Source organism: Lactuca saligna, chromosome 2, assembly GCF_052625555.1.
Source record: "Lactuca saligna cultivar CGN05327 chromosome 2, ASM5262555v1, whole genome shotgun sequence".
Classification (NCBI taxonomy): domain Eukaryota; kingdom Viridiplantae; phylum Streptophyta; class Magnoliopsida; order Asterales; family Asteraceae; genus Lactuca; species Lactuca saligna.
This window is the reverse complement of record NC_136418.1, coordinates 154,117,955-154,133,388: the sequence shown is the minus strand read 5'-3', so window position 1 is coordinate 154,133,388 and position 15,434 is coordinate 154,117,955. Positions and strand designations below refer to the sequence as shown.

The following is a 15,434-nucleotide window of genomic DNA, read 5'->3' as shown; positions in this document are numbered from 1 at the left end:
TTTCATAAAAAGAAGAAGTGTATGACTTGTTTAATCATGCTTTAAAGGTATGGGAGACATGCTTATGATAATGGGGACAAGTTTGCTTAAGTGCTAAGGACTAATGGTTAATACCTTGACTTTTTGCATATAAATAAGAGGCTTGCATTTGGCTAAGAGGGCTCATCCTTCACTTCTTGCAAGTGGCCGAAAGTTCTTCCTCTCACTTTAATTCTCTCTTAATTAGTTAAGAACACTTGAAGTTACTTGCATCTTCAAGTCTTCTTTAAGTTCATATTGGTTATGAACTTAAAGTTTAAGGGTTTAAGAGTTTTGGACTAGCATCTACATCAAGTTGAGTCATTGTTGGCGTCTCAAAGGTTCAATATTCTTCATCAACTTCCAAGCCTCCCATAAGGACCCAAAGAACTACAAAGGTTGTTATTTCTTCATCCTTTCTATGGTTGGTGTGTTTAATCTTTCTATAACTTTCAAGAAGATCCTTGGTAGGTATAAAATGTTCATGTTACTTCTAAAATTAAAGTCTTCAGTTGCCATATTTTTTAAGTTTATGAAACTATTTTTTGAACTAAAACCCAATAGTAAGCCAATAGTTACTGCTCATAGAAGGGCTTGAAATTGGAAGTTTCTTATTTGATGAATCCTTTAAGGTTTTAGAGGTACAAACCATTAATAGCTATAGAATTATGTTTATTTTTATTTATTTGTTTGTATTTTTATGGGAATTATACTGAATCTGGTAAACTATCTGTGAGTGCTTCTTTTTTACTTAATGCATAAAAACCAAATTAACACCTAAAATAGGCTTTTCCTGTCACTCCTAAATTATTTTACTGAACATAAAAAGAATGACCGTATATAAGTGTTTCATTTCAACTTAATGTGCAAAGAACAACTTAATAGAGAGTGAATAATTACTTCTAACCTTTTTGAATTTACACATAAAGAACGGTCTATTATTAAACTATACACGAGTGTTCCTAAAGTATTTAGAGGTCTTGATACATGGAAAAGAGAGACAATCACGAAGAAGGTAGTAAAAGGTTTAAAAATTTTAATCAATCATTTCTAAAATTACACATAAATATTATGTCTTTTTATGTGATTTTAATTCTTTTGTTGTTGATTACAAGATCTATATTAATTATATCAGAATCTGCAAGTAGAGTTGATTTCCTAGATGGGTTTATATTGCCTACATGTTTGTTTTTATCCTAAATTCCATACTATTAATTAATCATGTTTTGTGCATATAAAAGATGATTGTTTGTTCATTTATTGCAGTTTGAATGGACGGCTGATATCATTTGGATACATTCTCAAGATTATCTGGTAACTAAGCAGAGTTTCCTTTATCTAGATTTTAACACATTACATGCACTTGAACATGTATATGTAACTAGATATCACTGAATAAACAGTGATGGTAACTCTTATGTAACATTTGGTTTTTCTATCATGAGTGAATAGATCCTCAATATCATGGTTAAGAATATTTGGAAGTACAATGCTATAATTAGGAATGTAATAACATCCTACTTTAATTTGATACTACTACAACATTGTGCTTTGAAAAATCAATCCAAGTATAACAATTTCATTCTAATACAAAGCATTTTCATAAAACATATTGCTTAAACTCCCACCGCAACGCGCAGTCTTAAAACCCTCGTTTGAAGCAGTTTTGAATATTGTCCTCGCCTGCCACTTTTTAAAAACTACATGGACCATTTTTGAAATTTTTTTCTTTATTTACAATAAACTTAGAAGATTCATGATTAAAAATATATATATTTTTTGAATTAAAAATAATGTTTCTAATTGAGATTTGAAAAAAAAATAAGTGTCTAATCCCTTATGTTATGCAATCTACGCAATGTGTCCCTGTTACTATATCAAAATATAATGAGAGTTTAAGTCATTCGATGTTAAATCATATCATGTGTCCTTGATTCGAAGCTCATTAATCCAGTTTTCACCTCTATCAACTTGGTATTATCGATGTAACATCCCGAAAATCATGACATAATTTATTATTTTGTGTTTAGATTAATCAATCGTTAATATATATCTTTCCCATAAAACCAAGGTAATCAAGATTTAACAAAACATTATCAAATTAGAGTAATTCACAGAATGCGGAAACATGTGGTGTGTGCTCTGCAATCATCCCGAGCTCTTCCATTTGAAAACCGGAGTACCTAAAACATAAATTGAAAACCATAAGCACAAAGCTTAATGAGTTCCCCAAAACACCATATAACATACAACCACAGGATACAACATACATATAGTTGCCATGGGCTCCCCCGATGGTCTTTGTCTGGAATGTCATGGGCTCCCCCCATAGTCTGATATCTAAGTGTCATGGGATCCCCCCATGGTCTTTAATCGAAGTGCCATGGGCTCCCCCATGGTCTTTAATCTAAGTATCAAAAAGACAACGAGCATTCCACATAAAAAGCAATAAGCTGACATTGGTGCCATCGACCCATGGATAAAGTGAGAAGACTCACCGCGGACAGCTGAAACTCACATATACTCTCTGATTACAGATCCATTAAAATCTCCATGTTATCAAACAAATAACACCCAATTAACAATTGGGTTCCACACCTAATCCAATAATCCGTATATAGGATAAAAAGACCATTTTACCCCTCACCTAGTTTGGTCTAAAACTAAGGCCTAAACTCTCAATCATAAAAGCCCACAAACCAATAATCATGCAAAGCCCACTTATGGCCTAATTTTACAAATTAGGCCTAAACCCTTACTTGGGCCTTACTTTAAATCCTACTACTTATCACTAATCCAAAACACACATTCTCAGATGGCCCAAAAAAGCCCCAAGCAACCAAGCCTAAACGGTAGCCCAAACCGAAGCCCAAACACTCAAAGCCCAATAGACTGAGTGTGCGGGGCGTACAAGCATGTACGCACAACGTACTCACTTGGAGGCTTGTACGATATGTGTACTTGCTTGTACGCCCAGCGTACTCACCCTTATTTAGCCCAAAATCGATTTTCACTTAATCCATTAAGACAAAGCTTCCAAACCACAAATTTGACCTCCCTAAGTTGGATTATTACATAAAGTTGCCAAATTTATGTCCATACATGGCTAAATGAAGCTCTTAAGCTAAAAAGGGACTTAATAGCTGACATAATGCACCCATGATACCAAAATACACATAAAGCTTGCACCTTTATGCTCAAGGATACCAAAACAAATCCATATCTGAAAGGATGAACCCTTAAACAACCTAACTCATCCATAATCTCAAAAAGAAGAACAAAATCATAATAAGCTAGCCATGAAGAGATCTAATCATACATAAGTCAAGATGCAAACATGTTACCTCAAAAAGCTCCCCCACAAGGTGATGATTTTGGATCCAAAGCTTTCCCACCAAGCAAAACAACTTCAAGCTTCTCTTCTTTCCTTCCCAAGGGAAAATGAGCATCAAAGCCTCTCAATAGCTCAAGAACACCTCCAAGAGGCTACAAGGTCGATTTAGGGTTTTTAGAGGGTGGAGGTTAACTTAGAAATGAGGGAAAGAGGTTTATATTAAGCTTATATAGGGTGCAACACATAAAATTAGGATGTCCCACTAACCCTCATACGCCCAGCCTATGAGGTCTCGCACCCCGCTCCCATCTCCGAAGTACGCTAAGCATACGCTCCATTATGCATGGTGTATCCCTGACCGCATTAGTACGCCCCGTGTACTAGGGTCTTCCATCAAACCCTAATCTATTCCGAAGGCCATAACTTCTTTGATACAACTCCGATTCCGACCATTCTTATATCCATGAAAAGGTATTGAAAAGCTCCACACTATTATGAAATCATAGTCGACATAAAGTTCCCTGAACAAAAAATCCAATTTCCATAAAAGCCCGCTGTCAATTTACCGAAATACCCTTTGTGACAACCCGATATTTCAACTCTTTGTAATAGCCTAATAGGTCAAGTATTGTAAACATTTTTGAGTTAATAAAATTAACTTTGATAATAAAATGTCCAAAAAGTTTCTATTTAAATTCTTCTATGTTTAAATATCATTAAACCATGATCGTACGTAAAAAGAACGCCCAAATCCGACTTCGTATATTGAAGTTATGATTTTTCCAAGTTCAGCTTAGCAACAGACAACTAAAAACTCGAAACGGAGATCGAGCGACATTTGGCTGGAATGACCTAAACGAGAATCGAAGGTCTCGACAATGGTATTTCAACGGTAAAAATTCTGGCAAAAACCAACGTCAGATAAAGAAGTTATGAATTTTTAAAGAAATTCCTTAATCACGTCATTTTAATAAATAAATAATAAAAATAATTTCAGAATTTGCCAACAGAATCTAAACGAAAGTTGTAGATCGTAGTCTCACCTTCGCGGGGATATAAAGAACGTCGAAAACGGAGTTCGTATGAAGGAGATAAGAATTTTTGAAGTTTGATAAATAATTTATATATAATTTTTATTAAAAATTCGGTATTATCCGAAGAGGAGTCAGCCTAGGGCCGAGGTACGCGTCGCGTACCCTCGTACGCCCTGCGTACTCGAGGCCACGGCCTCGGATCGTCCACGTCGCCCTATGCGAAGCTACCCGACCCGCCGTCCCATCCGACCCGCTCCATCCGAAATACGTAAGCGATGACGTACGGGTACGCGCTGCGTACGCCCGTACGCCCCGCGTTCGGAGGCGGTTCAGCACCCCTATAAAAGGGATGCGAGCCTTTCCGAAAAATTTGTTCATTTTCTCTCTTTCTCTCACGATCTTGCCTCGATTTCCGTGCCCGTTCAAACCCGAAGCTCTGGTCTTTTTGCTCAAGTCCCGAGGGTCGATTTTACTCCCGAGATTCCCGAGAATCCCGAGAAAAATTCGTTTCCCGAGACGAAACTCTGCCCGGTTTTCGATCTCGCTATCTTCAAACCTCCAAGTGAGTTCATACCCCTTTATTCAACCTTTGAAATGCTTTTCAATGTTTTAAATACTTTATGGGGGGGAATACAAGTTAAACACTTATAGTTATTGCTTCGATCACATGTGATTGCATTAATCACATGTGATTAATAACTAGGAAACCAATGATTTTATCACTGTTCAAACTATTTTACTTCAAAATGTTTTACAAACTCTTTTACTTATCAAATGCTTTATTGTAAACTTTGTTTTACTACCTATAAATTTGCATGCCCATATATGTATATTGGTATAAATAATGTTTAAAGGGCTTAGGAAAGCCACCTGTCCTATTTCCTTTTCCTCGATTTGGATGTGGTCTGGTGGAATTTCGGGTGACCATCCGAGGGTCGTTTCAATATTAGTTATATATCATATATACATGTATTGACATAAAAGTACTTCCATATTCATACTTATCAGCACCTCGTTAGTAAGTTATCATCGGGGTAACACGTGATCATACTACTACAATTTCTAGATCAACGAGTCAGTTCATTCATGAGTCAATACTTATTACTAAGAGAACATATACAACGATACTAGAACAAGTAACATTATATTGCATATACACGAATACGTTAACAATTGTGATCCACTGTATGGGAGCATGTCTTAATTGACATGACCCGAGTTGTAGCCAGAGTCTCTTGGAGGGAGAGCGTGAGTTTGCGTATAGATCTATATTGGATTGACTATCCTACACCTCGCTGCTAGCTACAGTGGGACCGACAGGTCTGCGGGTGCCAAACGTCATACCTTATTTTCGACTATACGTTGTCGATGTTACCAGTCGATAGTATGGTGCAATTTATCACATGATACCTTAATATAAACCCGGTTTAAGGTAGTTAGTACAACAGTAGTTCATATAAAACAAAACTACCGTACTACAATAATTTACCCATTACATTTTGGTGATAACCTCACTTAAACTTTAATGTACAAACTATATTTTGTTAAATGATAGTTATACTTGGGAAATTACACACTTTTACATCAAACGAGCATACAAAACAGTTAAGCCTTGGTAGAGGGCTACTTTAACAGAAAATATAGGTTTTTCTGAGAGATTCAAACTTTTACAAACACTTACATACATTTACAACTCATACTTGCGACAGGTTCAAACGTTTTGATAACAAACCTCGACACTAAAATACTTATGAATTCACCAGCTTAATGCTGATAAACTCTTTCAAAATAACTTGTATTCTCAGGTCATCAGTAGACAGGTACCGATGCTAGCTTTTGAGAAGATGGAGCGCATTCAAGACTCATCATACTATTTTGATTTACATTATATTTTTGGTGTCTAAAACTGTACGGAACACGCTTGTATTAAAATTTTATATTTAATGCAATGGATGATGTTGTTTGCTTATTTACATTTACTGTGTTGTGATACTTTACATGACGTCCTCCGCCCTAGAACGTTTCCGCCATTCTTGGTTTTGGGGTGTGAAACCCTTGGCTCCAAAACTAACTCCGAATGCTTGAACCATCCACATTACATTACCCACGTCTAAATGGGTAACGATTCGAAACAGGGCGTTACAATCGAATCAAAACTTCCAATTTGCATATGCCAACACCTATAAGTCTCATAACATGCATATCCTCTGAATTGTCTTTTAGGTACCAAGAACATGAAATATTTTAGAAAAAAGTATTTGTACATCCCTCAAACTAATATAGCATGTCATGTGAATTGCTTTATAAAACTTTTTAAGTCTACATAACGATAGATGTTTATAGACCCATACCTTCACTATAAACATCACATAAGCTCTATTCTTTATTCTTTATAATTGAGCATTGTACCTTGTATAAGTGAAAGTCTTATCAACCGCATCAACATACTATATGTAACAACATGTAAGCACCACATCAACTACTAGTATTGTCGAAACATTAACTTATAAAATTACGATGGTTACAACAAGCAGTCACATGATTTTCCAATGGTTACTCACAGCCAAAATGTAGTCATAAATGGAATAAAGATTCAAGACCTATGTGAAATTCCATCAAAGTTAATAATCCTACAAACAAAAACCATGCAACATGGAATATAACTTGTTTACAAAAATCATTTTGGGTATTGTCTCTTAACAAACTTCGCTAATGCTTATGGCTGCAGATATTATAACAACCACAAGTACAATAACAATAATATACTAATAATTATAAATATAATTTCATTCCTTACAGAAATATCTTGTGTTCACTATATCATTTAATGGTCAAGGCCAACTTAGATTATTTAATGTATTTACTGGTTACAAATATATCGCATATATCAAATATTTCAGAATCATTTTTTTGTTAGAAAAATGATACGCTGAACAAAACCCATATACCATCCTCAAATGCCATATATAATATGTAAAAATCGTTTTACTTCGACACTTTCAATCTTCTAAATAAAACCCCTTCAAATTTTCACCAAGTTTTAGCTAACTTTTATCTTAAGCAGAATTAGGCTTTTGAAGACTAACCAACGAGTAGTAAGCTCCAGTAGGCCCTTTCGCTAACAACGAACTATGGTTACCTTTCTCGACCACCTTCCCTTTCTCCAAAACCGCAATCGTGTTGCAACTTTGTATGGTACTCAACCGGTGGGCCACCACCACATTAGTCCTCCCGACCATCATTCGCTCCAATGCATCTTGTACTACTTTCTCTGATTGACTATCTAATGCACTCGTGGCTTCATCTAGTAACAAAACTGATGGATTTTTTAATATAGCACGGGCTATAGCAACACGTTGTTTTTGTCCTCCAGAGAGTTGTATCCCTCGGTCACCACACTGCGTGTCATATCCGTCTTTCAAAACCGCTATGAAATCATGAGCATTGGCTGCTTTAGCAGCCTCAATGACTTCCGATTCACTAACTTCCCCAGAAGCCCCGTATATGATGTTTTCACGAATAGTACCAGCGAATAACGCGGGCTCTTGGCTCACAAGTGCGATATATTTCCTCAGAGTTCTTAAATGGTACGACCTTATATCTCTTCCATCAATTTTCACAACCCCTTTCATTGGGTCGTAAAAACGCTCGATAAGCCCGATAATGGTCGATTTCCCGGACCCACTCTGTCCCACCAATGCAGTTGATTTCCCAGCTTCAATATCGATTGAGAATCCTTTAAAGATCATGACGTCAGGCCGCGCAGGGTACGCGAAGTCCACATCGCGTATCTCTACGTGGCCTGTAATGATCTCAGGCTTCTCACCATCAGGGTCTTCGGGCTCAATCAAGGTGTAACGGTCCAAAACCGCAAACACAGATTGCACCGCATCAGACCCTTTGGCTAAATCATTTGTCATGGTCCCTGCATCCGCAATGGTCCTGCCTGTGCTTACTAATATCAAATACGTCTGGAAAAGCGCTTTGGCTCCAAGCTGACCAGCGCTAATCAATTTCCCAGCATACCAAAAGTCCAGAGCCCAGGTACAAGGCATAAGACTTTGAGTAAGCGCCAGCCCGAATCCAGCATACCATGCTTGTCGGATGCTTTCACGCATTGGTGCTTTTTGGGTTTCTTGGAGCATCTTCAGGATTCGTGGTTGAGAAGAAAAGGCAGTAACTGTGCGCAAATTTGACACGGCTTCGGCTGCTAGCTTACTACTTTCTTCTTGTGCTTTCATGGCTTTTTGTGACATCGTTTTTAACAAAACTCGTTTGCTATAGAAGCCTATAATCACAAGTGGCTGAACAGCGATCATAACCAATGCCAATCTCCATGCAATCACCAACCCTAATATGAAAGCAACCGTCACCGCAGAGAATGTTTGAATTAGAAGTGAACATCGATCGCCCACCAAAGATCGCACCTGCAACATCATTGTTGACATACTCTTTAATTAACAAATATTGATAAACTTATAATAAAATAATGAATGATTTCACAAAATTATTATTAATATGTAAGGTTCTGTTAGTAACGTGAAACATATAATAAATTTCATACCACATTGGCATCTTTAGCTAGCCTGGAACAGAGGGCTCCGGTTGAATTTTCATCCTGATCGAACCACCCGATTTCAAATGAGAGTATCTTTGACATCATCTTTTCGCGGACCCTCTTGGTCAAATACTCACCCATGGCTGCAAAATTATAATGCTGAATGATGTTGATTACCATCGTGAAAACTGCTAGACCAGCAAACCATAGTGAATACATCGTCGTTTTGTGTTTAATCTCATCATGATCAACCAAGAAATACACCGATATCATAGACCCCATTCCAAAAGAATAAACTGGCTGAACTGCACCAAATAAAATAGCACCCACGCTCCCATACAATGCTTGCCTAAATTCAGGAATGTTCATTGCTAAAAGTCTCTTGAAAGAAGGTACTGGAAATACTTGCTCCGTCTGTGAAGCAAATTTGTCTTCTGCACCATGGTTGACCGAGTTTGACCTGCTCACATTAATTGATCTTCGACGGCTGCTCGTGTTGTGGAAATCATATGTGGAGGAGACTGATGAAGGTCTGAGTGGGGAAGGAGTAATGGGTTCATCATTTTGTTTGGTTTCTTGGAGGCGAATGAGGGATGTGTAGAAACCATTTTCAAGTTGAATGAGGTGGTCATGGTGGCCCCACTCCACCACCTGACCATCCTGGACCACCACTATCACATCGGCGTTTCTAATTGTAGAAAGGCGGTGAGCTATGACAATTGTTGTTCGACCAACAGAGGCACGATCAAGTGCATCTTGAACGACTCGTTCTGATTCAGAGTCTAATGCACTTGTCGCCTCGTCCAAAAGAAGAATACGAGGCGACTTGATTATTGCACGCGCAATAGCAATTCTTTGTTTTTGCCCACCCGACATCTGGATTCCTCTTTCTCCAACCTATTTTTTACAGTAGATACATTAGTTATACAAATGGTAATGAACTATAATTTCAATTATTTAAAATAAATACTATAAAGATAATCAATCGTAACGTTTAACAAAATTGCTTGTCCATGCAACAACTTTTTATTTTATTTTCATTTTATTTTAATTTAATCACTAGTGTTTATGTTCATATATATAATATGCAACCACAACTGATTTATGCAACTTGTAAACAAGGATTTACGTATGAGTATACCTTGGCAAATTTTTTTGACATGTCAGCTGCTGCTTAGTTTTATTCGAACAAATAAAAATAAAAAACAGAAGATTAGTTGTAATCTAACTAATAAAAAAAGTTATACACAGGTTGTCACCAACAAAGCCTTCAGGGTGTATGCGCCTTTTCTCTGAGAAAGATTAGCAAAATTGGATGACATGCATACCGTTTACATTTTTTTTAGTAGTTAAAATGCATTTAAGTAGTAAGTAGCAGAAGAAATATACAATTTGTTTTATAAATTGCATCACAATGTACTCATAACTGATTACAGGTTAACATGTTGGTAAATTAAACTGGACGACGAACCAAAAGAAACAAAAAACTGGTTATTGTATAAATAAGTAATTAATCTTTTTTACTATATTAAAAAACCTTCTTCAATCTATGAAATTATGCAAAACATAGGTTGTTACTTTATGAGACCCGAAGCATATAAATTCGTAAAATATTCACCGGGTGTTCTCATGCGATTTTTCCCCATTATACTATTTTCCTTGTGGATAGTGTGCAAGAGCGTTTTCATTTAAGCTATTTTATCGAATTTTTTATATTGCAATAATGTTCGTATGCATTGTGCTTAGCTTTTTTTATAACATAATCATATACTATTAGTCCGTAGAGTTGACATTTGTAACAATGATGGAAGATATGCGTATATTTCTTAAACAAAGTGTTTGCGTCACATGTTTGCCCTATTACTTTATCGTTAAAGGACGGCCCTTCGATCCAAAGAATCAGGATAGAATCCCATGTAAATAAATCATTTTGTAAACAGAGATATTACATTTCGTAAATAATGTAAATATTTTGTAAATCAATTAGAAACATGCTAATTTGTTTTAATATTATTTTTATCAATTTGTTGACGTCTGTAACAATAATGACATAAAATGGAATATTAAGTTTAAAATTTAAATTATTTAAAATGGATATTTGTATAATTGTGTGTATGTGTTTTGATGGAAGTATGAAAAATTAAGAACCTGGGTGTCATAGGCCTGAGGCAACTGGGAGATGAAGTTATGAGCGTTTGAAGCTTTGGAAGCTTCAATGATTTCATCCATGGAGGCATCTTCCTTGCCAAAAAGTATGTTCTCTTTTACGGTTGTCGCAAATAGAGCGGGCTCCTGACTCACCAAACCCATCTGTGATCTTAGCCATTTTAATTGAAGCTTTTCAATTCTCACCCCATCAACACAAATCTCTCCTCCTTGAGGATCATAAAACCTCTGCAACAATGCAATCACCGTCGATTTACCAGATCCACTCCCACCTACCAACGCCACCGTCTTCCCTGCCGGAACTTTTAAGTTAAAATCTTTGAATATCACCGATTCCGGCCTTGATGGGTACGCAAACTTCACGTTCTTGAATTCCACTTCTCCGGATACTTGTTGTAATATCTCCCCTTCCATGTTATCTGAATCAATCTCCGGAACTCTTTTGATCACTTCCCTTATACGTTCACTAGCAGCCATTGCATCGGAAAAGTACCTCACGTTCGACAATGCAGATCCCAGTGATCTGTCGTTATTGGATTTATTATTAAGATATCCTTAAAATCCATTTAAAAAAACCAACAAGATATGCAAGTATAATGCAGACAACCTGTTTGATGAAATAACAGATGGAAAAAAAAAAAAACTTACACTCCACCAAAGGTGATGACAGCTCCAACAGCAAACACAGTTCCACCTCTAGCTCCATGATACATCACCAGCCTACTACCATACCAAATCAAGAAAGACCAGACGATATAAGACACACTATTGCTGCCAATCGCTAATCCTTTGGCTAAACCCTGTTTTAAACCCAATTTAAAGCTTCCTTCAAGAGCAGCAGAGTACTCTGTTAAGCTCTTATTTTCACCAACAAAAGAATAAACAGTCCTCACGGAAGAAATCGCCTGTTCCGCCACCACACCAGCCTTATTGTACTCCTCCCTGATCTTTCTTGATAAACTCATCAGAACTCTTCCATAAATCAAACCAGGTATAACTAAAACTATAATAAATGGAAGCGCAACAATTGCTAGCCTCCATAGCAATATAAACGCCGCAGCATATGCCCCACAAAAAAGAGATACATACATCACGAACACAGGCACCTTTTCGCTGATGACTTCTTGAATCACGAGACTATCACTGGAAACACTTGTAATGATCTCTGCTGTGCTTGTTACATTCAAGTCGAAATACGCCACTTCTTGCCTTAAAACCGCTTTCAGATAATCCGACCTCAACTTTGATGCTTGCCTCTCTGCTGTTCTTGCCCAGCAATACCCCTCTGAAGAAAAAAAAAATGGAAATATATTTCTTTTTTCTGATAGGAACGATTAAAAAAATGGAAATCGAGCAAAACCTACCAAGAAAACATGCTATAAATTTCCCAACAGCTAAGAAACAAAGATATTCTGCATTCTGTAAACATGAAAGTAAAACCCAGTTAGATTTGTTAAAGATGATTTATTAATATACTGATTTAATATTAACTGACCTTGTTGATTTTGTCGATGAAGACATCATTGGATAAAGAAGAGAAGTCTCCAATGCTGTTCATGATGGTGCTGGTAAAATAAAACATGGTCGGCGTCGAAATTCCGTCGCCGACGGCACCTAAAAATCCAAAGGTCATCAAAAACATGTCGGCACCGTCGGCATGCATGAAAATCGATCGGAATGATCCATTGCTGACTTTCCTTCTCGTCTGGGTGTTGTGTTTACTCATATTGAGTATAGACAGGTGTGAAGGGTAAGAGCCCCAGAGGCACAGGAACAAAGGACGAATCGAACTTTTAAAGGGAAGTGAGATGGACTGTGCATTTATTTTTAATGCATGTATTGGCACGTGGAGTTTATTTATTTATATAAATAGGGTATTTGAGAAGTAGGATTTTATAAATGTTTGTGGAGATAAGCAATCTTCGATTCATTTAAGTTTTCAAGTGTAAGATATTGAATTTGATATACAAACTTATTATTATTATTATTATTATTATTATTATTATTATTATTATTATTATAACATTTACAGAGATTATATGAATTTCAAATATTATATTATTCAGAAATCTAAATATAAACTAGATGGGACCGTTGGCGCTGTGTTCGGTTTTTTTCCCCTTATTTGAAGTTGTACCAATTAGGAGAACATAGTATTATGTTAATGAAAACAAAGTGACACACAATTACTATGAAACATAATCACATTTGAATAACAAAACTCATTTTTCTACTAAATTTTGTAAAAAAGTTGCTATTTATGCTTTAAGAAATATGAAGCTCATGGTAAACTACATTGCTATTACCGGAAATTTGCCTAATAAACAATTGCAAGAATAACTAATTAAAAAAATAAAATTAATTAAATAATCATATACATGATATATTTGGCAACCCTAAACTAATTACACAACCGTCAGTAATAGATATAGTTACACAAGTTACTAGAGATCCCCATTGTTGAAAGTCGTAGAGGAGGCAGAGGTGAAATGGTAAGGGTGGCATTATCATTTCACTCATACAACTCTTATGTCAACTTGTGTATAGCCTCATAAACGGGTGAGTTTGCATTTTTTTCCCTCCAAAGTCACAAGAAAGGAGTATGGAGGCTTGCAAAAGTAAAAATTGGTAAAGTATGGAAATACCCATATATGAAGTTTCATTAATGTTTAGAAATGATCCGTGAAAGAGTAAACCTAAATAAAAATTGGAACACATGATTTACCTTTCTAAGAATTGGGAAAAATTTATAGTGAGTTCCACTCCTTTGCAAATGTCATAGTATGGTCGCTTGCATATAATATATATATTTTTAATTATATTACAATATCCTTACCCAGAAGTAACTTCAAATTTTGTTTTATACAAAAAAAAATATATGTAACCTGTTTACCTAACTCTTTTATGTAAATCCAATGATTTAATGATTTAATGTCTTGGGATCCAAAAGAAGTGACACAAATAAATATCAGTTAATGGTTAACTGCTTATCAAAATAAAATAAAGTAGACAAACCACATGTAACATGAATAAGCATCACCTTATCATTAAGGTTGATAATTTCATCAATTACTGCATAATAAATTTTGTGTTAGAACTCTGCCAATCAGTTTAAAATAGTAAACCAACATTTAAAAAAAAATGATTCTTACTCCATCATCAACTGCAATTGGTCTTCCAAGGCGATTCAACTCAACTTCCGTCTCTTTAAAACCTTTATTTATTAGGGAAATAATTCCCGATTTTTTTTTGCTTTAATTACAATTCCAAATGCTATAAATAAACTTTCCAGCATTCCAGGAAACCCATGCACACTAGCATGATGAGCTTGTAATTTTAAGATGTCATTACTGATGGGTTTTAAGAAAAAAACATCAATCCTATGGTGCAAATGCAAAACCTAAAGTTTTGGATCTAGGTTTCTCTATTATACATGCAAATTATCCAAAGCTTACAAACCCTAGATATAGCATACATAATCCAAAAATATCAAATATAACAAGTTTAGATGGTTACCTTGATTGTAGATTGAAGATCTTGAGCTTTTAAGAACCTTAGCACCTCAAATGTTGTGCCTCTAATAGATCACAAACACCAAAGCAAGTTGGAACACAATAGAGAGGGGGGGGGGGGGGGAAGGCTGGAAATCAGCTCTTAGACTCTTCGTAGGGTTGTGGCAGCCGATCCTTGAAGCCCTGGGGTCCTATATATATATATATATATATATATATATATATATATATATATATATATATATATATATATATATATATATATATATATATATATATATATATATATATGGAGCTACTATGGTTTCAGTCAAAATCCTAATTGGATAGCTTAGGCCTTAAGCACTCCAAAAGAACCTTCTAGAACAAGGCCTCGACAAAATCTATGTGGGCTTCCACCTTGATTTCATCCATCCCTTCTAAGGGATCCTCAGCCCAAAATCCAAATTATCTTATAATTGCAATTCCAGTCCCTTAGGTTCAATTAACATCTTTTGATCACAATATTAATTTCTTAATTAATTCTTGACCAATATTAATTAACCAATATGATTTCTCTTTTAATATGTTATTCATATAATATATTAATAAACCATAATAACCTCATCCTCCATTAATCATCCAGTCAAGTTGCTTCGATGAAGGCAACCCAAAAGGACCATGCTACAATGGGGTCAAGTACATACCAAATATAGTTATGGATTTAGACACTAATCCAATAATTACGTGTAGGCTTACATAAATATTTTGGACCATAAAGCTGAATCACAATTTTGCAGAAATAGTGGAGACTATCTCGTGTAGTCCTAGCA

General features: G+C 35.8%; 1 protein-coding gene across 1 annotated transcript; it reads right to left on the bottom strand.

The window, feature by feature from the left end:
* Positions 1 to 7,185: 7,185 nt before the first annotated feature.
* Positions 7,186 to 12,865, bottom strand: LOC145032206 (ABC transporter B family member 15-like). The gene is made up of 6 exons (XM_078980941.1): positions 12,606 to 12,865; positions 12,475 to 12,529; positions 11,759 to 12,395; positions 11,093 to 11,633; positions 8,951 to 9,841; positions 7,186 to 8,813 (listed from the first exon to the last, which is right to left on the bottom strand). The coding sequence occupies exons 1-6, from the start codon at positions 12,834 to 12,836 to the stop codon at positions 7,443 to 7,445; spliced, it is 3,726 nt and encodes a 1,241-aa protein (XP_078837067.1). The 5' UTR covers positions 12,837 to 12,865; the 3' UTR covers positions 7,186 to 7,442.
* Between the last annotated feature and the right edge of the window lie 2,569 nt (positions 12,866 to 15,434).